General features: G+C 36.8%; 1 protein-coding gene across 1 annotated transcript in view; it reads right to left on the bottom strand.

Moving 5' to 3' along the window:
• Nucleotides 1–11,614: 11,614 nt before the first annotated feature.
• CD109 (CD109 molecule) overlaps nucleotides 11,615–25,257 on the bottom strand; it is a 184,414-nt gene continuing 170,771 nt past the window's right edge. Inside the window, exon 33 of the mRNA XM_042986667.1 lies at nucleotides 11,615–11,718. Within this exon, the coding sequence (XP_042842601.1) occupies nucleotides 11,618–11,718 (101 nt within the window). The 3' untranslated portion in view covers nucleotides 11,615–11,617. The remainder of the gene's footprint in view (nucleotides 11,719–25,257) is intronic.

Here is a 25,257-nt window from a genome sequence, read left to right as displayed (position 1 = left end):
CTGTCTCTCTCTGTCTCAAAAATAAATAAACGTTAAAAAAAATTTTTAAAAATGGTAAATTTTATGTGTATTTACCACAATTAATAATTTTTAAACTTTAACAAAGAAGGAAATCTATTTATAATTCTGTTGAAAGGGTCTAGAAGCAAAGATATCAGAGTATCAGTGGACACACCTGGTGTCCAGATCTTGTTTTTTAAATACCATTTCGAATTCAAAGGAGAGAGGCCAATCACAAGGAAAGTATAGGTTGAACCTGGAATATTTTATGTGCCAGCAAGCATGATAGGGCTTAAAAATTGATGGGAACACAGCAAAAGGACACAGGATCCACCCTAACAGGGTTTCCAGTGCCCAAACTTGCAATAATTTGAGCATCAAAATGAATCATGAAAGCCATAGATTACAGCACATTAAGTAAAAATAATCTGTCAGTTCATACTGCTACCAAAACAAACAATTTTTAAAAAATGTTTTTTTAAAGTAGAAAGCCAATGAATAAATGTAGAGGGAATCATAGAGCTAGAAAAATACTCTTTTACAATCGTTATACTGATAATTGGTTTGAGTAAGAACCATCACTGAATACTAAAATCATTGGATGCAAGTTTGTGCGGAACAGATTATTTGTACAGTCTTAATATATCTCCTCCCAGACAATTTACCAGTTACAAAGAAGAAAAATGACACCTCTAATGTGGAAAAAATCTGGAAGATACCACCCTAACCTAGTGATTAAAATTACCATCAGTAATGGAACAAACGGACATTAGGTACTCCCTGGTATAATGCAGTGAGAAAGACACAGCACTGCTTACACTATACCCCCGCCAAAGACGCACAACCTAAATAAAAACGCAGAACAGTCAGACATACCCAAATTGAGGGATGTTCTACAAACAACTGGCCCGTCCTCTCCCAAAACATCAATAATAAAAGACAAAAAACACCGAGAAAGGGGTGCCTGGGTGGCTCAGTAGGTTAAGCGTCCGACTTCAGCTCAGGTCATGATCTCATGTTCCCTGAGTTCAAGCCCCATGTTGGGCTCTGTGCTGACAGCTCAGAGCCCGAGTCTGCTTTGGGTTCTTTCTCTCTCTCTGCCCCTCTCCCACTCACACTCTGTTTCTGTCTCTCAAAAATGAATAAACGTTAAAAAAAATTTAAGCACTCAGAAAATATTCCAAATTGAAGGAAAAGAGGGAGATATGACATGTACTAAAGGACAATATTGGCACTATTGGCAAATTTTGAATGAAGACTATATTTACATAAATTGTATTGATTTTAAATTTCCTTAATTTAATCATTATACCTATTTTGGTAGGAACTAATGTTAACTTCTGAATTAATGTGATGTTTTGATTTTTGCATACATTATGAAATGATTACCACAATCAAGCTAATTAACATATTCATCACCTCACAAAATCACCTTTTTGTGTGTGTATGATGAGAACTCTTGAGATCTACTTGCTTAGTACATTTCAAGTGTACAATAATATATTTTGTTCTGAATTTTTTTTAAATCTGGATATTTCACAGGAAAAAACAAAATAATAGATAATTAACAAAAACACCTGCTTCTCTCTCTCTCTTTTTCTTGTTTTTGTTGTTATTGTTTTGTTTTTGGTCAATTAGTCTACATCATGGGTTCCTCCAGTGGTGGTTATGGTTATTTCAGAGAATTCCTTATTGTTAGGAGGCCAAGAAAATAAGTAAGCATGAAACATGCATACATATACATATTAAGAGTAGACAGAAAATGGGGCAAAATGTTAACAATTGGTTAATTTAGGGGCGCCTGGGTGGCTCAGTCGGTTAAGCGTCTGACTTCGGCTCAGGTCATGATCTCGCGGTCCGTGATTTCGAGCCCCGCGTCGGCCTCTGTGCTGACAGCTCAAAGCCTGGAGCCTGCTTCGGATTCTGTGTCTCTCTCTCTCTCTGACCCCCTCCCCCCCTTTCATGCTCTGTCTCTGTCTCAAAAATAAATAAACATTAAAAAAAATTTTTTTAAATAACAATTGGTTAATTTAGTTGAAGGGTATAAACCAATTCATTGTTCTATCTTGCAAGGTTTGAAATTTTTTCAAAATAAAAATCAAAGTCACAGATCTTAATGCAGGACTCAAGATTCTCATTTGTAAAATTCAAATGATTTCAAAATCAAATACATCTTTAGATGGACTTTCTAAAACCATTTTAAAAATATGATCACCACTTTTTGTTACCTCTTAAATTATCAAAATTTTACCTTGAAAAAAAACCTCTAACATTATTGGTTAGAACAAGTATTCTATAATCTTTAGGCTATCTTTCCATATAAAATTCAATCTTTTCTAGGGCCAGTTTTGTGGGATCCCAGCAATACCTGTGACGTGAGCTATTTAATGATTACTCACTACGTTCATGTTTCATATTTTAGGAAATATGATTGAAACAAAAGTATATCTAAATAAAAATAAAGAGCTACCATTAACACCAAATGTCCTGAAAAGTTCATTTCAAAGCACATTCTATGAAATAACTACACCTGATGTTATGGGTGTCAAAAGAAAATACAAACAATTACCCAAGTCCTTCAAAGAAGACTGAGCACAGGGGAGTCACACACATACTTCATGCTCTCCCAAGAGTACACCAGGGTTTCTCTACCTCAGTACCATGGACATTTGGGGCCAGATAATTCTTTGTTGTAGATGACTGTTCCATACATTGTAGGATGTTTAACAGCATCCTTGGTCTCTACCCACATGGCAAATAGTCACTGGTTGAAGTAGCACCTTTCCCAGTCATAAGAAGGATCACCAAATGTCCTTTGGACAGGAAGGCAAAAAAAAAAAAAAAAAAAAAAAACCTCTGTATTTGTCTAAAAACTAAGTGTTTAGACTGACTGAAAAAAAAAAGAAGAAAAGAAAAAGGTATTTGCTAATTCTCCACTTTTTTTGTTTTACCTATTAAATATCCTGATTTTTGTTAAAAATTTCAGAACATAATGTACTATACACTTGAAGTTTGCCAAAAGAGTAAATCTCAAGTTGTCACACCACTAAAAAAAAAAAAAAAAGGAAACTATGTGAGGTAATGCATATGTTAATTAGCTTAATTGTGGCAATTGCTTCACAAAGTGTATGTATATCAAATCATCACCTTAAATATATGCAACTGTACATCTGAAGTACACACACTTACACACCTTAACTAGATACAATTTTTATTTGTCAGCCATAGTTCAATAAGGCTGAGGGAAAATTTTCAGAACAAAAGTCAGGTCTCTACAACTATTCAAAGTGGAATTTGTACAGTGAATTAAATAAAACAATTTGAAGCTTTATCAATTTTCCTAAGGCCCAGCCTTCATTCTACATTCCCTATACTCAAAAGTCAACAATATTTCCTACCAAATAAGTTCAAATTCCTAGTCTTGCATTTGAGACTCAATACAATTGCATACCAACCTTCCTTTCTAGGCTTATCTTGAAAACCTCCTGCTTGGATCAAATCATCCTCGAAGGTGCACAGAGGGCCATATTCCAATCCCAAATCCCCAAACAGTAATTCTTCTCTTGGTTGTGTAGGTAGCCTTGCAATTCCAGTAAATGATAAAATGATAAAAATGATAATTATAGAGATAATGAAGAAATAAATCAATTACATAGTAATTATTAGGGGTGGTGGATTAAATAATGGGTGTTCATAAATTTTGTAATTATTGTATTACTTTGTGTTATTTCATTTTTCAGAGATTTTTAAAAACAATAAATATGAACTGATACACCAAGTATATGAGATTCATAAGCCTGACTTATAATATTTATAAGATACTTATAAACCTACTACAAGTTTATAAGATAGATTGTGCATTTTAAGAGTGTATGTTGTACATAAAAGTGTAAAAGTAGTATGTTACATAAAAGTACATGTACTATAGTATGCAAAAGAAGGAATTTTTACATATTAAGCACTCAATAAATTTTTCTAATGATTAAATATTTAATACCTAACAATAGAGATTCATCTTGTTATACTCACTTTTCCCTATATGTCACAGCCCAGGTTTTCAGTATCAGTCATTACACTACAAGCATTTAACTGAAAATGTCAGCTCTGAACATGAACCACATCTCATCAATCTAAAAAACTAGTGGGCATCATTTCCTAGAAATGTATCAAACCCATTTTATGGAAGGCAGATGATTTGCATGAAGATATCTGCCAAGTTTAGCACTCAATCAGAATTCACAGTTTTTATTTTTGATCTAAGCTTAATTCTTTGATGTTATAGTTTGGCAGCCCTTGACTAAGTCAAGACTTTCTAACTTCTGCATCAGATTCCAAAATAGCCAAATTTAAATCATCAGGAAGAAGCCCATCATTCTTGGATCAAATAGCTTGGAAAAAGTAACCTTTGAAATTTTAAACCCTTGCCAACTCTAAGATTCTATGATATGTGAACGAAAAATACAGGGATTCCATTTCTCCTTCAGAAGGAAGAGAATTTGTTTAGAAATGTGGGTTTTGTCTCAGCTTAAAACATTTGAAAAATTGAACTAATCCTCTAGAAAATGGGTTCATCACCAAACTATTACGGCATGTGCTATTTAGAAAGGGATATCTCACTTGGGAAGTGAACTAAAAGTCTCCCTTTCCTGTATAAGAGAGATGGAAAGATTTGCTCTAAAAGTGGAAGACATTCTCTAATTTTGGCTTTTTTTACTATAGAATTCCTCGTAATTTAAATGTGTGCAGTCTTTCTATTCTTTACTTTTTCCACATAAAAAACTAGAGAAACTTTACAAATTAGATGAGTAATAATATCAAAATTAATGCACTCTAGGCAAAAAATTTTATTTTACTTGTATGAAGCACTAATTTCATTTCCAATGTTCCAATTATTTGGAATAATTTACAATATTTCCCACTCTGATATCATTCACAAGCTCTGGGGACTAAAGAAGCCAGATATAAATTTAACGAAGAATCCTTCCTGGAAATTAAAAAACGTGTATTCAGTACAATAAAAAGAGACCTAGATGGAAAAGAATAAGATCAATTTAAGAGATGTAGGACATGAGAAATTTCAGATAACTTTAAAATAACCTAACAACATATTATTTCATTTAAGAAACAGGTAATATGATTTCTCCTTTAATTATTCTGATATAACTAATTTTGTTCATTTGGAAAGTACATAATGGTTAGCACCCTAAGCTACATAGAAAGTGACATGTATATTATAGAAATTCCTCCTTATAAAATATTTAAATAAGGGAATATAGAATTTGTAACATATGTACTTCATTATGAGTGCCCTGATAGTAGTTTAAATATCTTTATTCTCTCCTTAATATGTGGGATTAGGAGATACATTATTTCTCTCTAGATGAAACCTATAGAAGTAATATACTTTAATATAATTACTACAGAATTGTAACCATGTCAAAGGGAACTTTAAAAGATAAGTATTCTATTTTTTGTATTTCAAAGGCTAATCTTATGATCTTGGTTGAATAGATCTTCTATATTCTGTTGTAATGTTAAGGAGTCTACACGGCTTAAGATAGGGCCATCTCTATGGGGATGAATTCACCAACCCCTTCAATCATCTGCCATATCTCATAACTTTATATAAGGCAAAATGAACACTTAAGATATATTTGAAGGGAAAAGTAATCACAAGGAGAAGCTAAGAGAAAGGTTGAGTGGGACAAGGAAAGAAAAAGCCCCACCCATTTTCTTGAAGAATGTTTAATGGACTATGTTATGCCAATACCTAAAAGAATCCACTGTTTCAGTGAACCTCTACCTTGTGACTTCCCCTGACCACACCGCTTTGATACTACTCATTAATGCATTTTATGGAGCAATTTATCCTAAATAGTACTACTGCAGGTGCCAACTATAAAGGAAACAAACCCTTATCTAAGCCTCTCTGTCACACCACCTCTCCTAGGATGTCACTCTTGGCTGGCCAAACACTACTGTTACCTAAGCATTTCTGATTGCACATGGAATACATATCTTATGCCAACTTCTGGTCGTATCCTGATTATAAGGTACAATCATAAATTTCTTATCTCCTCTTTATAATTTCAGTTACAGCAGCCTTTATGGAAATGAAGACTAACTGTTCCACTGCCATATTCACATCACCTCGAAAATCCAGGAATCCACCCCGGTCCACCAAGCAGATACCTGTTGGTTAGTAGTAGGTGGAAGGAAGAAAGGGCAATAGAGTCAATGGACTACACGAGCCCAAATAAAAGTCACAACTAAGAATTTGAAAAGCATTTGAGCCAGGAATTTAGAGGTGGAAACACCAAAGTACAATACTAGATTCAAAAACAAAATCTGAGAAATACACATAAGCCTAACACAGAGATCTCCAGATCACCCTAAAACTGATTATGAAGGGCAGTGGCAGCTAATTCACATCAGTTCTGCATTCCATGTGTTGTCATTCATGCAGATCACACAGGTGTCTTTACTTAGCTAGAATTCACCATAAAGGAATTGTTTGGTATTCTGATATTGTCCATCCTCCTCACATTTCTTGTTCATGAAAATCAACTTTCTATGATTGTTATTTCTACTAGCTAAAGTTCTTGCCTCACAGATTCATTGTTGGAAACTATAAGGCCAGTCTCTTCTCCTTCAGGAAACAACCCAAAAACAACTAGGAGAATGAGAAACAGAAAGCTAAGCCCTATTTTTTATAAAATTTAGAGACTTGTAATTTCAAAACATAATATGTGAAGATGGGCTGCCAAATGCGTTGAAGGTCGAACAGAGGTATGGGAAGACACCCAGAAAGAAAGTATTTAGCTAACAATCTCAAACAAAATGATCAGAACACAGTTCCCCAGGGCCAGTAGGACAACTTGAGAGGGTATATAGTCTATATCAAGGAGGAACAGGGAAGGTAGAGAACCAGGAATCACTCATATACACCATATTTTTTAAAAGCTTTCAAAAAGTAAGGGAAAATACAGTACATTAGGGGCGGTGCTGTGGCTTCCAATCACAGGTGGCTGTGAAGAAATAAAAGCTAAAAGAATTTGCCCACACAACCTTGTACCATAAGGAATTTTACTTGTAATAAAAATGTTCTACAAACTTGAAAAATTCTCCTCTTTCACATGACCTTTATATAATTGTGCAGAAAGAACTCCACTCATTATGGAGAAAAATTAAAAAGGAATAATTACATTTCCCAAAATTCTACCAAAAAGCGTGTGTGAGACAGAAAGAGAGATAGAAAGAGAGGAGGCTGGGGGGAAAATGGCAAAGAATAATCACAAGAAAAATATTTTCATGGAGCAGCTAAAAGCAAATTTTAAAACTTAACAAACTAATTACTTCCATAAAACAGGAGCTCAAAGCAAAGATGCAAAAGTTCAAGCAAGATCGTCTTCATCAAAATCCCACAGACTTTTTTTTTCAGAAATAGAAAAATCCATCTTAAAATTCATGTAGATTCTCAAAGGACCCCAAATAGCCAAAAACAATCTTGAAAAAGAAGAACAAAATTGGAGGCCTCACACTTCCTAATTTCAAAATTTACTCAAAGCTATGGTACTAGAATAAAGACAGACATACAGACAAATAGAATAGAACAGAGAGTCCAGAAATAAAACTTTGCATATATGGTCAAATGATTTTCAATAAATGCTCCAAGACTTGCAATGAGGAAAGGAGTCTTTTCAGCAAGCGGTGTTAGGGAAACTGGGTACTCACATGCAAAAGAATGAAGTTGGACTCTTACCTTACACCATATACAAAAATTAACTCGAAACGGATCAAAGATTTAAATGTAAGAGCTAAAACTCTTAGAAGAAAACATAAGTGAAAAGCTTCATATCATTGTATTTGGCAATGATGTCTTGGATATGACAGTAAAAGCACAGGCAACAAAAACAAACACCAAAAGTTAAAACTTTTGTGCCTCAAATGACACTATGGAGAGTGTGAAAGGCAACACGTAGAATGGGAAAATATTTGCAAGCCATTTAATTGATAGAATATATGAACTCCTCCAACTCAACAACAACAACAACAACAACAACAAAAACCCAGTTAAAAAATGGATATTTGAATTGACGTTTCTCCAAAGATATACAAATGGCCAATAAGCACATGAAAAGATGCTCAATATCACTAGTCCTTAGGAAAATACAAATCAAAACCACAATGTGGTATAACTTTACACCCATTTTGATGGCTATTATCAAATAACAGAAAATAACACGTGCTGTCAAGGAGTGGAAAAATTGGAAACTTTGGGCAGTTTTTGATGGGAATGCAAAATGGTGGAGACCCTATGGGAAATGACAAGGCAATTTTTCAAAAATTTAAATATTGAATTCTCCTATGACCCAGCAATTCCACTTCTGGGTGTATACCAAAAAAAATCTAAAGCAAGGTCTCAAACAGGTGATTTGTATACCCATGTTCATTTTCATAGGAGCATCATTCACAATAGCCAAAATGTGGAAGCAATTCAAGTGTCCATTGATGGCTGAATGGATAAGCAAACTCCAGTATATACAGTAAAATCTTGGATTGCAAGTAACTTGTTCTGCGATGTTCCACAAGATGAGCAGACATTTCTAATAAATTTTAACTTGATAAATGAGCAATGTCTTGTAATACGAGAGTACGTGATGCCGAATGTCACATGACCACAACTGAGACAACTGTTCTTGAAATTTGCTTTGATTTACAAGTGCTTTGGATTACACACATGTTTCTGGAATGAATTATGCTCACAAACCAAGGTTTTCCTGTACATTTAATGAAATATTATTTAGCCTGAAAGGGAAAGAAATTCTGACACATGGTACAACATGGGTGAACCTTGAAGACATTATGTTAAGTGAAATAAGCCAGTCACAAAAAGACACCTACATGATGATTACACCTACATGAGGTACCTACAGTAGTCAAATTCACAGAGACAGAAAGTAGATTTGTGATTAGGGGAAGAGGAAAATGGGGAGTTATTTTTTAATGGGTGCAGAGTTTCAGTTAGTAGATGAAAAAAGTCCTGGAGATGGATGGTGGCAATGATTGCACAATAGTATAAATGTATTTAATGCCACTGAAATACATACTCCAAAAATGATTGAAATGGTAAATTTTATGTTTTACATGTTTACTACAATAAAAATGTGACTATTTATAAATGATCAAAAGCTCAATAATTAAGCAAAAAGGCAGAGAAGTCTGTCAATGCCAAGGGCAGAATTTCAAAAATCCTAGGGAATGGATGAGAAAAGGTGGTGACTAGAACACTCAAGAGAACTAAAAATTTCTTTTTCTCATCTCTGCCATTCTCTAGCATCACTGAAGTCCTGGTTTATATTCTTTTGCTTGGGATGACATCCAACTGTCTACAATCTCTTGGTCTCAGAGATTTGAGAAGGGACATATCAGCCCACCTTTACCCAATCAGCTCTGAAGGCAAAGGCATGTTCGGTGAATTTGGCTTCTCACAACATAATTACTTGAATGGGAAGTGAGAGACAGGCAGCACGGACAAAAAAAGGGAAATCACTTTCAGCTGGGAGGGCAATTGCATAAATGTCCACCACAAGTCCATATATATTTAGCTTTACCTACTTTTTCAAATTCCTCTTTTTCTCCCCCAACCCCTACTCTTACCACCATCCACTTTCTACAAGGCTTTCACTGGGCTACCCATACGTACCTAAAGTGAAATGTCTGCACTGCAGATGAATTTACCTATCCCCGAACCTCATTCAAGGGTTCTGCCCCACTCTCTATAACTTGAAGAAACTCATTTCGCGAATACAACACTTTTAAGTTAATACATGGTCATCCTGGGATCACCCTATATGCATTTTCAGAGAACTTTTAGATATAATACTTTATTTCTCCATGCCATTAACGAACATTTTAAGGCAGACACTTTTATAAGCTCCTCAGATCATGCCATGTGGAAAAAGTGACATTGGCAAGCAAGTTTGGATCGGTTATGTTTGACGAGCCATTCGTAAGGATAATTTAGGGCCAAAAATTTATCAGTTTAAAATTATATATCTATATATATCATTTTTCCTCAAAATATCCATTATAGTGCTATATAAATTCCATTACTGTAGTGAAAAAATAAGACTTCAAAGTAGTAAAACATGTATTATTAAATTAACTACAAAAAAATGGTTTCCATAGGAAAAGAAACTAAAGCAATACAAATCTCATAGAGAAAAGACTTCAAGAAAATCAAAGCCAGATGATGAAAGTTGAATACTAAAGAAAGAAAGAACGGTACACAGATGGTTCAAGAGCAGAACAGAATCAGCAAAACAAAATTCAGGAACAGAGAGACCAAGGCTACTGCTCCCAGTTTTTCAGGAAAGCTAATCGGAAAGATGTCTATCCTGAACTACAAAACAACCAGGACACCAATATAACTCAGTGGTTAAGAACGTGGGAGTCATAGTGTTGAGTTCAGATCTCACTTCTGCTCTTTAAGAAGCTATACAACACTGAGAAATTTTTCAATAACCCTAAACTCATCTATAAACAGGGACAATAGTATTTACTCCAATTAGTCACTGGGTGGATTAAGAGGTAATACATGTAAAGCATTTGCTTTACACCTAGTTAAGTACTAAATAATATTTCAATAAATACTAGCTGTGTCATTTGAAAATAATATTAACAAGTTGAATATAGGGAGTGACTTCCCAAGTCACATTATTCTTGAGTTGATATTGGAGTGACTTTATCATTAAACTCTAGTTTTTACTTTGGATTGTTCTCCCCAAACAAGAGTAACTTCCATGTATGTGATCACATCGGAACTTAAGGAATTGTGGATAAATTCTCCAAGACTTAATTGAGGTCCATAGGGTTTCATGGAAGTCAGGTGAATGCTACTGAACAACAGGATGGTGTGGTTAGGAGCACACACTCTGGAATCAAAATGCTAGGATTTGAGTGCAGGCTTTCTGCCTACTTTTATGATACATATTTATCCTCATTTTGTCAGTGTCTTCATCTGTAATATTGCTCCTACCTTATGAGGCATTTGGAAGGATTATTTGACATAAAACATGTAAAGAACTTAGAACAATGCCAGGTACATAGTAAACAAGCAATCAATCTGTTGAAAATAAATGACACATCATGGCCACAGAGAGCTGTCATATAGGAGAGAGAACAGCATGGATATTATGGAAGAGCCACTAAGAATACCATATGATTATTTTCCTTTTTCCCAGGAACACAGGGGTTCAATAACATGTGTTACTAAGTCATTGTCATCAACACCTTGGTGTTCTTTTTCCATGAGATGAAGTGCACTGAGGAGGAGAAAATGGAACACCTGGATGCCCTGGCTCAATGCCCCTTTGCTTGGAATTGAGATGGATCACTGCTTTCATGTCTAATTAACAATAGAAAGGACTTTGCCCTTCATTGTATTCAATGAAGGAAGAGAGTAATGACTCCTTGTCCCCTGGCCCATTCTTTCTTTCCCAAGGAGATAAAAAAAGGAAACTCTCTCTCACACACACACACACATACACACTCACACAGTCATACACACTCACATGCATGCAAACTCCTCTAAAGCACTTACCTTGTCACACCCTCAGGGTTTGGCTACGGGGGTCTTAGAAGAAACATCTGCATCTGTCCCTTCAACCAATGAGCCACACAGCTCAAGATCCCAGAGTCCTTGAAAGAATTCCACTTTCAACACAAAGCAGAAGACCATGCAATTAATATCTAAAATTGCTTAGCACTGTCTTGGGTGGAAAATAAAGAATTATTTAGAAACCTTTTGAGACTGCTCTCTGTCTCTTGGTACCCTGAAACTTCTATCTGATTGCAGAGAATGACCTGCCCAAAAAAGTGGAAACATCCCCATGAGGGGCAGTGTCTAAACAACTTGGACTCAGGAAACCTGTATTTTAGCCCCTGCCCTGACTTTAACCCTATGACATTAGGAATGCCACTTAACCTCTCAGAACCAGTTTTCGGTTTACTCACCTGAAAATGGTTGGGTAAAGGAGTCAATTCTGAGTTGATAATAAACATAGATAAATTATTTATGGTCTTAAATTATTGGTCTTCTCATCCTAGTGATTAATGGATTTGAAAGAAATCTGTCTAGGGAGAAGCTTAGAGGGCAGCTCTCTGTAGCATTTGTGTGGGAAGAAATCCCCACAGCCCCCTTTCCACATGCCCTATTCTGGGTGTCTGAGGGCACTCCATCACCCTGCAAGGTGGCAACGCACAGGACTCTCATAGAGGGGGAGAACTAGGCTTAGTGATCCTGACATTCAAATTCCTGCTTTCAATGTCTCATCTATTTTTTAAGCTATCACTTCCACATTGGCTTCACAGGGAGGCATGGTTCTCACCTTACAGTTTAAACTCTTTTTTAAATTCGCTTCAGTGCAGCTAAAATAAGGCCAAAATATTTAGAAATCACTAACATCTAAAAAGTCAACAGGAAGAGAATGGGCAATTAGATAATCCAATTTACATAGTATAATTCACTCGACTTTAGCCTCCTCCCTGTCTCCTAGGCTTCCTCTGTATGGCAGAGGCCATCTTAATCCCCTCCTATCTGAGAGCATCCTCAAGCATGTCTAAATACCCCCACGTCCAAACCCAAGAGTGCACTACCCAGGGAAAGGCAAGAATTCCCTCTCCCACTCCTGTTTTCCATCTTCCTGTCTGAGGACCCGCAGCGATCTTCCTCACCAGAAAGTTGTATGACAAACAACAGTCACTTTAGAGAAGGGAAGAAGAGAGCAGGTGAGCCCTGTGGAGGGGAGGTCCCTTCAGTGTAGTATCAAACCCGATAAAGCTCTTTCCTATTACAAAATTTCTAGACAATTCTCTCAGATGAGAGGGGCTTCCTGGATTGTCATGAAACATCTTTATTCAGATAAGCTTGTAGTTCACAATGAAAAAGAACATGTGGGAAAGTCTGGTGCTGTAAGTGAAGAAGGACTTGAGAAGCTCACCAGACAACCAAACCTCTACTAACAAGTCCATTTTGCTTTCTTCTCGGTTATATTTGTTCTTCTCCAGCTGTGATTACAAAAGGAGAAGCACCAGGAGGAGAAAAAACACTTTGAGCACACAGCAGAAGTCAGCAGAGAAAGATAGTAATAAATATATGTTAGAGGATTAATGGAGACTCTTTGATTCTACTAAGAGATTAAAATTGCACAAACTAGGTCAAACCTGACTTGCTGTAACTTATCCCCTAACCAAAACAGGCTAGAAGAATTATAGTAGAATATGGCAATAGTATCTCTCCGCAAATTTCCAAAGGTTAATGATCTCTTGGGTTTTTAAAATCAGGATTTGCTTTCATAAAGCCAAAAGGCAGCTCCCACTCTGGATATGTTTTTTACTCTAAAAATAACAAATTATTATGCATAAATTATATGCCAAACAACAAAATGCATCCTAAAAAGTATATGGTAATAGGAGCAAGCAGAATATCTCAATAACTTCATTATCTGTGCACAAAAAAGAGAAAAAACTCTCTGATCCTATTTCATTTTTAGTTCACAACAGGAATTTTTTTTTAAGTTTATTTATTTATTTATTTTTGAGAGAGAGAGCATGAGCCAGGGAGGTGCAGAGAGAGCGGGGGACAGAGAATCTGAAGCGGGCTCTGCACGGACAGTAAAGATCATGACCTGAGCCTAAGGCAGATGCCTAACCAACCGAGCCACCCAGGTGCTCCTCACTACAGGAATTTTTAAATTATGAAACAAGTTGGGAGTTTTCTTTGTTCTAATCCTCTTCTGCCCCCTAGTGGTAGCATATTTTATGTAATTTTTATGTAATTTTTTTTCCAGCTCACTGAAGCATAGACAAAAATTATGTATATTTAAGATGTACAACAGGATGATTTGATTTGATATAGAGAGAGAGAGACTGTGAAATTTTTACCACAATTAATTAGTACATCCATCCATCACCTCACATAGTAACTTTTTTTGTTTTTTTTTTGGTTTTTGGTGTGGAGTAAGCACTTAAGACCTACTCTCGTACCAAATTTTAGGTATACAATACATTATTATTAACTATAGCCACTATGCTTTACATTAGGTCCCCAGAACTTATTCATCTCATAACTGAAAGGCTGCCCTTTAACCAACAACTCTCCATTTTCCCCACCGCCAGCCCCTGGGAACCACCATACAACTCTGGATCTGTGAGTTTGACTTTTTTGCCATTAGGAATACTTGGTTGTTACATTTCTACCATTAAAGTAACTTTGTACTTTATACCTATTATAAACCTTAAAATCAACTTCATAAACACATTGGACTGTGTGATAAAACTTCATGATAATTTTAGAACTTAATGTGTATATTAATTCACAACAGCATTACCCAAAATATTTTCCCTGAAAAACTCTCAGAGAGAAGTATTCTGAGACATGTATGTGATTGTCTGAAAGCTTGGAAAGCAGAGAATGTCATATCCTTCTCTTAGAATTCAAAATACGCATTACCCTATTAAAGACAAATCCTACAACTTTGATACTTTTTGTGATTTCCTAAGCTTTGCCATTAAACACCTTTTCCATATTAGACCTGATGGCATGCTGTAAAATACATTGGGAGGTGTTGGGATATAGGCATTGTTCCCAGCTGTCTGCTCCTGAGCATGGCTAAAAACTTCCTTCTTTGTGATTCTTCTTCCTTTGTCACACTTATTATTCCCTACTGTATCAACTTGAGTTCACCTGAATACTTTCCATCAGGTTGGCAAGGCAATGTATACCATAGTTCCATACCTAGAACTCTCACACACTCTCAAAATCAAATTTTGAAATACTACTCAACAGTAAAAGGGAATGAACGTTGATATATGCAACCACTTGGATGACCTTAAAGGCATTATGCTGAACAGGAGGGAAAACTCAAAAGGTTACATACTATATGATTCCATTTATATAACATTCTCCAAATTAAAGAGACAGAGAACAGATAAGTGGTTACCAGGGATTAAGGAAAGAGAGGAAGGGTATAAGATTAAAGCTATAGGAAAGAGTTCCTTTGTGGTGATGAAATGGGTCTATATTTTGATTGTAATAGTGGTTATTCACATTTGTAAGGACTAAGAATGTATCTTAGCCCATTCAAGCTGCTGTAACAAAATACCATACATTGGGTAGCTTATAAACAGCAAACATTTATTTTTCACAGTTCTAGAGGCTGGAAAGTCCAAGATCAAGGCAGCAGCAGATTTGGTATCTGGTAAAGACACCTGGTTCTTCCTGGTTCACACACAGCTATTTTTCCCTCTATAGCCTCACAAAACTGAAGAGAATAAGGGATCGCTCCAGTCTCTCTGATATGGGCCCTGATCTCATTCATAAAGGCTCTGCCCTCCTGACCTAAGCACCTCCCAAAGGCCCCACCTCCTAATAGCATCATCTTGAGGGTTAGGTTTCAACATATGAATTTTGGGGAGACACATTCAGACCACAGCACTATAAAATGCCCTAGAATTCTACATAAAGACATATAAGAAAATAAATGCATGGAAAAAGATTATGAAAATGAAGTAAGGTCTGTAGTCTAACTAATTGTACCATTGTATTGATGTCTCACTTCAGTAGTACACTGTAGTTAGGATGTCCCCATTGGGGAAGCTGAATGAAGGACTTACAAGACCTCTGTGTACTATTTTACAACTTGTGAGTCTATAGTTATCTCAAAATAAAAAGTTTTTTAAAACCAAATCCTATGGCTCATACCAGTGAGTTTGCTATATGAATTCTTTTGGATTTTTCTAAATTCCTCTAGACTACAAAAAAAAAACCCAAAAAAACAGAAGTGATTATTATATAGGAATAATTAGGTAATGTGGCATTATTTTTCTTTGCATTGGCAATGTTAAAAGATAAATTGAGGCATATGTTAAATTTTTAACAGTTTATGTGCACAAAAAATCAATTCGAATTGGGCAGCATCCAATCCAACAGAGAGAAAGGAGTTCAGAAGAGTTATACAAAATAAGACTTTTATAGCCAAGAGGGAGTGGGAACAAAGAAATTCTACTAGATAAAAAAGCAGGCTGGTTATTGCAAGGTTATTTTTCTTTAGGGGACGGAGGGGGTGTATCATGCAGATTATCTAACCAGTGCTGACCAGGTAATTCCTGACTGACTAGCTTAAGAGTCCATTGCTTGGAGAGTCAAAACTGTAATTAAATCTGGTTTGGTGACATAAGGGTTAACATAAGCAACTCTATTTTGGGCCTGTTTGTCTTGTTTTTAATAACAGATAGCTGGATGGTCATAACTACATGTCCTTCCTCTTCACTGGGAATGGAATGAGATATAATGATGCAAAATGGAATCTGTGATGTCTAAATTTGGTGTCTCTCCTGATCTGATGTGTGCCCCCAAATGTGGGAAGACAGTGGCACAAGCGGTGAAAGAATTCACCTGAGGCAGAACAAAGGAGATAGAGGTTTACTGAATACACTGCAAGGGAGCCTGGGCAGGACAGCAGAGGACAGGCTGTCTGCTAGGAGGCAGTGAGTGGGGGCTGTTTTTAAAGAGGGAAGGTAAAGAGGTATGGGTGCCGAATGGAATTTTCCCCTTTTTGGTAACTGCATCTAGTTGTAAGTAACCCAGTTAGGGTTAGGTTGGTCAGTTAGGGCCTATGCATACTCTGAGGTGGGTCACCTGTTGGGCCTGTGCTCGCTGTGGGCCCTTTCTACATTCCATTGCTCAAGGCTGTTTGTGTAAAAGCAGCCTCTACACAATCTTTGATACACACACACACACACACACACACACACACACACACACACACACTTAAGCAAGCTTTCTCTTTCTCTAGTCTTTCTTTTTCATCTCAGTAAATGCCTCCCTTCCCTAGCCCTCCCCCACTCACCTAGTTGTTAAGGCCAGACTTTTTTAATTCCTCTTTTCCTCACTCCCTACATCCAATCTATATCAAAGTCTTTCTGATAATACTTCCAAAATAACCTCAAGTCTGAATTTTAAAAATATACAAAAAGAAGTGAGAATTGAAAGGAGACTAGGACAATGCATCTGACAGAGGGGAGAAAAACCAGGAGAGTGTGTAGACATAACAAGTGAAGGAAAAAGAAGATCCAGGAAGGAGAGTGGTCAACATTGTCAGATGCTACTAACACGTCAAGAAGAGAAGGAAGGAAAATGTTCATTAGATGCAAAGGAAGAAGAGAGTTCATCAGTTTATTTAGACTATCTTCCATACAGTAAGGCCAGGTTTCAGCAGTTTGAAGAATGGATATGAAATCACAAAGTGTAGATAATAAATATAGAAAATTGTATCAAGAAGTTTGGCTGTGACAGGAGAAGAGATAGTCATAGCTGACAGGGACACAGAGTTTTTAATATGTGCAAGCCTCAAGATTTTTAAAAATTCTCCTAACAAGGAGCCATGTTACTATTCTTTCATATATCTTATTTTAATACTCCATAAGTATATTCAGTAATCAACTATGATATTCATTATTGAAATTAGTTAAAATTAAGAAAATTAAAACCATCTTCCTCCTACAGACTTAAGGTTAACTTTTTACTCAGCACTTATAACACATGACTTCAATATCTATAGTGTTTGGGAATCAGCCGAAATTCCCCAAATCCCCATAACTGAAATATATTAAGTCACATAATGCTTATGCCTAGAACCATTCCATATTTCTCCATCTCCTGCATTTCTTTCTACCTTCTTCCCCCTTTACTTCCTCTATCTCTTGTCCTGTACATTTTATTTATTCATGTGGAAAAGTTCTTAATTTTGCAGGTACTTCAAATTCTATTTTTCAGTTAAATATTTCTGACTATCTACAGTGTTAAAGGTAGCATCAGGTGCCATGAGAGATAAAGTATGAGTGTGATATTACACTGTTCCTTATAATTAGTAGCTGTGATACCATCATTTATAAGAAAAATATATGTTTGGCCATCTGAATGACCCTTAGAATTTCTTAAGCGTTGAGAGTGAAAAAGGTGTCTTCTGTTAGGTTGACGAAATGCCCTTTGGTGCACCTAGCCGTGGAGCCTGGTTGCCAGTGGAACCAACCACTGATTAGAGAATTGGGGGAGGCAGGGAGAGGCTGGAGATTGAGTTCAATCTCCAATGGCCAATGATGTAATCAATCACGCCCATGTAGTAAAGCCTCCAAAAACCCCCAAAAGAAGGAGGTTGTGAGAGCCTGCAGGTTGGGGAACACACGCAGGTACTGGAGAATGACACGCCTGCAGAGAGCGTGACAGCTTCACACTGGTTCCCTGCATCTCTTCCATCTGGCTCTTGCAGACTTCTATAATAAACCTTTTATAACAAACTGGTAATCTTGTAAGTAAACAGATTTTCTGAGTGGTGAGCCTCCCTAATTAAACCCAAGAAGGGAGCTATGGGAGCCTCCAATTTGTAGCCTGTCAGAAGCGCAGGTAACAGCCTAAGCTTAGACTGGCTACTGTCATCTGAAGGGTAGGGACAGTCTTGTAGGGCTGAACCCTTAACGTGGAATCTGATGCTATTTCTGGGTAGTGTCAGAACTGAACTGAGTTCTGGACACCCAGATAGTGTCCCAGAATTGCTGGATGGTGTGGAGAAACCCCTGACACGCATGTTAGAATTGGTGACCAGAACACTTGTATCTAAACAAATTCACTGAGATTCTGGAGGAAATCAGGCAATAAATGGCCCTGAAAAATAAGTAATACTGTCTTTATTCCCCCCAAAAGTTAATTTTTTGGTATCTACTATATTGAGTATCTACTGTTTGCCAAACTGTATAAATGCTGAAAATTAAAAAACTAAGTAAGGCATAATCCCTACCCTTCAAAGAACCTGCTTCTCATTACTTCTGATATGTGGAACAGAGAAAAGACTAAGGCAAGGAGGTGATATTAGAAATGAGCATAGGACTTTCCAAAGGTACTGGGGAAAATGCCACAAAATTTTAGTTTTAAATTTCCCAAGAACAAAGAGACTCTTAAAAACTGAGAACAAACTGAGGGTTGATGGGGGGTGGGAGGGAGGGGAGGGTGGGTGATGGGTATTGAGGAGGGCACCTTTTGGGATGAGCACTGGGTGTTGTATGGAAACCAATTTGACAATAAATTTCATATATTGAAAAAATAAATAAATAAATAAATTTCCCAAGAACAGAGGAAAAATCCTTTCCAGTATGTTTCCTTAAAATAAAAGCAAAAAATTAAAACCTTCAAACCATGAGCTTTTACTTGTGTAATTTACCAAATTATCTTATATGCCTAAATAACTCCTCCTGTTCTTTAATATCTGTTGACCAATTCCTAATAAAACAAAATGTGTAAGTTGCAGAGAAAAAAAAAACTACTAAAACTGGAAAATGAAAGTCTTTATGAAAAAAAAATGTCCATTGTCACTAGTTTGGAATGCCAGCAACTTTAGTGCATAATTCTATTATTATTTTGTTGTTGTTGTTGTTGTTGTTGTTGTTGTTGTTTATAAATCTACTGTTCAGACCCTACAGAGCACACCGAGTGCATCAGATAGCATTTATCATAAATATGGTGATGGAGATAGATGAGAGAGATATCATATATACATAGAGAGTCTATGGTAGGGGTAAACTAAGGTTTACAGTGCAGTAGGTGAATCAAGGCCAACAACAATAAAAGGAATTAGTTTATGGTGCAGGACAATATAAATGTTAAATGGTGCAATGCAGACCCTAAATCAGGAATGGCAAATTTCCAGGTCACGTGCCACCACCTGGCCCTGCCTCCTCCATGTAGACGTTCACAGCTGATTCTAGGTCTTTTTCCCATGGGGTTCAGACGTGGCCTCAAAATCCCTGGTAGAATCCCTCCAGGCAGTCATTTCCAAACAATTGCAGCTGGTATTCATAAGGAAATCTATTGGCCATCACTGCTAAAAGGGTTTATAAAGAAAATAGTAAGTTAGCCTAGAATGAATGAATGGCAATCCCAGTCCTCCCACCTGTGAGTGAAAGCATGGAGGGAGAAATGCCAAGAGCAGAGTATAAATAAAGGGGGCTTAACATCAGCACTGAGCCCACAGGACAGGGAGCAGGAGCTGGAAAAGCCATCAACATGGTAGAATCCAAACTCAAGGTAAAGTGGTGGGTTAATTCATCCCACAATATTGATTTAGTGCCTGCTACTCACCAGGCAGAAGTCCCAGTTTTGTTCTTAAGAAGTTGTGGAGGGGAAAAGAAAAGCTGTAGAATGTATGTAAGGCACTTAACCTCCCTAGGTCTCCATAAAGTTGGGCAGCCATATTAGTCTAAGACTGCTGTAACAAAGTATCACAAACTGGGTGGCTGAAAACAAGACAAATTTATTGTCTCACAGTTCTGGACACTGGAAGTCTGAAATCAAGGTGTTGGCAGAGCCATGCCCACCTGAAATCCTTCTTTGCCTCTTTCTAGCTTTTAATGGTTTGCTGGCAATCTTGGGCATTCCTTGGCTTGCAGCTGCATAAGTCCAATCTCTGCCTTTGTTGTTGTCACATGGCATTCTCCCAGTGCGTCTCTGTCTTCATTTGACCAGTCATCCTGGCATAGGAACTTATAATGACACCAGTCATCCTGGCATAGGAACTCTCTCTAATCTAGTGTGACCTCATCTTAATTAAATCTGCTACAATACTATTTCTAAATAAGGTCAGATTTGGAGGTACTGAGGGTTGGGACTTCAAAAATTCAATCTATAACAACAGTGAAAGTAGAAAACCTCTTAACTTACCATTTTAAACACTCGATGCAAAATAATAATAATAATAATAATAGTAGTAGTAGTAGTAGTTACTGTACATTTTAAAAAGTGTCAGCCATTAGTGATTGTCAGCCTCTGCCAAAGCCCTGTCGGGACCATGTGGTCACCACCTTCTGGAATAAGGATGTTCTCTTTAATTCCTCCTGATAGTGTACCAAAATCTACCCACTTGTAACAATTCTGCAGTGTGAGCTTGCAGATGACAGCCTTTCAGATATTTAAAGAAAGTGTTGAGACCACATTGTTTCTTTCACCAGCTGAGCATCGCCACATCCTGTGATCTTTCATCATGACACCATTAGGGCCACTTTAGGACTCCGAGTGGTCTTACTTTCTTAAACTGTGACATTAGTACTGGGCACAACACCCTGAAACAGGCAGGCTACCCTAGAACTAATACCTCCCTTGTTGAACAACTGGAGGCATTGGCTCTCTTGTCACTGACTCACACTTTGCCTGACCACCAACTCTTGTTCGTGTATTCTGCCACTTAAAGTCTCCCTCATCCTGAATTCATGCAGTTGTCTGACCTTTTAGATCACTGGGATAACATGGACGAGAATAAAAGCCAACTACCAATCAGAGTGGAGAATCGTCCAAAGGGTTTTCATCACCCCTCCACTCAAGGGACATGACCCAGTGGCAGAACAGGCAGAGAAGAGAAAGCTTTGGCCCACCACTTACATGAGACCAAGAGAAAACTGAGGGCAGAAGAGAAGACTTAGTATTTGCAGCACTCTAAGAGGAAAAGTGAAGAAGGTGGGAGCTTCAGGATGGAGAACAGAGATAGAAGCAGGAGGGGGAGGAGGGAAAGGGCCTAGAGAAAGCTGTGGGAATCCACCCACTGCTCTCTGCTGGCATGGGAAATGCCCTTGTGGGGACACTGCAAAAGTCTAGGGGTGACACCTCATGTGCCTGTGCAGCATGACTAGTTCAAGGGGCACAATACCCCATCTCTGAATTTCCTTAATCTGGATTTATTATTAGTGGCCTCAAATAAATTGTTACTTGAAACTTCTTCAAGGTCCATTTGTAGATCACCTTAGCAGAAATGATGACCCAAGCAGAAGCAGAAAGGAAAAGAGAATCCAACAACCCCCAAGCCAACCACCACCTCTGGTCCATTGTGAGAATCAGAGACAATATCAGAATCAAAGGTACCCAGCAGAGACAACAAGTAAGCTGCACAACAATCCACGACTCCATTTTCCTGTGTACACAAACTGCATTCTATATCTATATAACTTCCACAAGCTGAGTGAGTTCTCACTTCATGGTTTTTATTGGCGTATATCTCTTACCTCTCCACAGACCCCACTCCAGCCCGACAGCAAAGCATCAGGAGGGAGGTGAAGCAGGTTGGTGGCTGTTCCCATCACCTCACTCACGTCAAACTCCTGTAACACAATAAACCCACTCTCCAACATCCCATTTCTCATAGTTAAGTAGGTTTAAGTAAAGGAGATATGCTATAGACATGATTTAAAATAAACAAAAAGAACACTGATAACAAACAGATGGGAATTTTTATTGATAAACCATGATTTCCTACTGGATACATAAAAGAATACAATTAACAATAACACAACATTCTAACATGTAAAATTTAAACCTTCAGAATCACTTTGATCAACATATGATGCTTTAATTTCTGGGAAAATAGTGTTTTCTTTCAAAAGTATTCTTCTCATATGCAAAAGAGCTTCTTAAAATAGGGGACTTAGGAATAAAATTTTATAAAGCTTCCTGTGTAGAAAACAAATGGACTCTACCACATCAGCTGCACCCTCCTAAAAATCCAAAACAGAAAGCCTTGAAGGGTCAAAATAGAGCCACATTCTACCCAAGCTACCAAAGATGAACCTTAAAGATCCACAAGTGGAACATGGCACTACCCCCTACCATTAATTCAATACAATAGGCAGAAGAATTATAAATCGTAGCCTCATGACAACATGAGATAAAATTACTCTTAAAACATGAAGCAACATGTGTGTCAATATCATCCATCCCTACTACAGAGATACCCACATATTAATGTGTAAGTGTCCTTTGAAAGGAAAAGTTCAGAAATCATCTACAAAATATCTATCTTCCTGGATTACAATAACTGAAGTGAAAATGGCATTTTATGGAATGATGCAATGTGGCACTGTCTTTTGAGGAAGCTTACGAAAACACAACTCACAGGCTAGAAACAGTTTTGAAACAAGCCTACTCTCACTAATACATACTTCCTTAAAAATGTGTATTTACTGGGGCACCTGGCTGGCTCAGTTGGTAGAGCATGCAAGTCTTGATCTCAAGGTCATGAGTGCAAATCCCACATTGGGGGTAAAGATTTCTTTTAAAAAAATAAAGTTTCTTTTAAAAAATGTATATTTACTGCTTGGTTTCTGGAAGAAAGTAGGATAAAAGTCCTCTATTTAAAGTAGTGATAAAAATAATTGCACCTCAAATTATCCCCTATGTAACTTAAGATATTTACTATTAACATAAATATCATTTGAATACATGCTATGAAATTTTTAAGCCTTTAAAAGTGCTATGCTTTACTGGAGTTTGAAAACAAAGAAAAATGAGGGATATACTCTTCTAACAGAAGCCTCTACCGAGGGCAGAATAAACTCTAAAGCTGACCCAGGAGCAAGTCCACTTACTATAAGTGTCTCAGACTTCTAATGTGCAGGAAAATGATGCCTCCAAGAATATATAGTGGCATCTTGACCCATAGTAGCCACTTGGCAAACTCAAAATAAGTACTGTCTTTATGTTAAGAAAGGAGGTATTTACAATATATTTCTATAGAAATCAGTATTAAACTTCAATAAAGCAAATGAGAAAAAAATAAGGCTATTACAAAAAATTCCAGATTATATGCTAGCAGGTTAATAAAATAGCTTGTTCTAAAAATGACCAAAACAAAAAAATGGTAGCTCCAATTTTCTTTAAATGTCATAGGACAGCCAGAAATGTTGACTTAAATAATTGAATTATATCAAAGATAATTGGTATTATATTGCCAGACTATTTATAACTATATTTTACATAAACAGAAATTAAGGCTAAATATAATTAAAAAAATAACTATACCCAGGTTCAAAAGAGTGGGAGCAGGGAGAATTATGCTATCTATAACTCTGAAAATCCCCACATGTAGGATATGATATTGCATATTTAAGTAACAAGTTGTTAGGTAATAGATGTATATCTGGATTTTATATAAGCACAACACTCCTCAGATTATACTATACCCAAAATACTAAACCAAATATACTATTGTCAAAGTATTTTGAAAAACATAAAGTATAATAGAACAATTAAAAAAAAAAAAAAGCATTTTGTTGACCAGGCATTTTTTTCTGAACTCATAGATATAGCAAACAAATTATTAGTTGCCTTAATTTCTTTTTAGAATTATAACTAAAGGTGACAGAATGGTAAGACCCAATATAAAAGTGTTGTTCTGCCTTTAAATTGTTTGGCTACTAGTTATTCAGTCTCTGGAACCACTGGTCAGTCAACACTGAAAGTGACCTACGCCGCTGTCATAATAAGGTTCCCCCTCAGTGAAAGAGAAGGGGTAATTTTAAATTAGTTCTTATTAGGAAATGTAATTGATGGCATTCTATTCTAAATGGAAGAATCTCACCATAAGCAAACTTAAAGGTAAAATGAGGTTTTTTAAATATTATTATTCATAGCATATGAAGAAAAGAAAATAGTCTATACATTTAATTATTACTACTACAGGTCCTCCTTTTCCCTTACGCCTGTGGCTTTTTAATCACTTTTAATCCAACCCCAGTGCTTGTAACAAAGTCAGTTCTCTAAAAAAGATATGAAGGAGGATGGAGACAAGGCATTACCACAGCCCCATGCCCCATGAAGCACAGCTGACTTTCTCCTCCTCCTCCTCATTCTCCTCCTTCACTTTTAATAAATTTATAATAAAAGAGATGCATTACAAGAACAGTTACAAGATGACTTTTTAATCTGAAAATCTGAAGTGCTTCACAAAAAAAGTATTCAAGTTCTAGTTTTTAAATGAGGAAATGTGGCCTAAAAAAAGATACAAACTGTCTTCCATTGGCCTTTCTATTCTAGTCTTTTCCAATATACTATACTAGAAGTTCAGTATAACTTATTTACTGAAGAATATAAGGTACTGGTGGTCAGTATAAGAGTCCTGGGCAAGGCAAGGGAGGAGGATATCCTTTGCCAACACCCTCCCCCAACCTCTTCAGAAGATACTGTCATCTTTAAAGATGTCCTAGGATATAAAGACAGAAAACACCATACAGGAAGGCCCAAACATAACAAATGTCTTTTTTAGATCAGACTGTTTCAAAGGTGTAACAGAACTACAAGCTTTTATCCATTTAAAAGCAAATACAAGAAGATTATTTACTTGATATTTAACTTTCACCCTCTCCATAGACCACTCTCTGAGG

This window comes from Panthera tigris, chromosome B2 (assembly GCF_018350195.1).
Source record: "Panthera tigris isolate Pti1 chromosome B2, P.tigris_Pti1_mat1.1, whole genome shotgun sequence".
Lineage (NCBI taxonomy): Eukaryota > Metazoa > Chordata > Mammalia > Carnivora > Felidae > Panthera > Panthera tigris.
The sequence above is the reverse complement of the archived record's forward strand: the minus strand, read 5'-3'. Positions and strand labels throughout refer to the sequence as shown.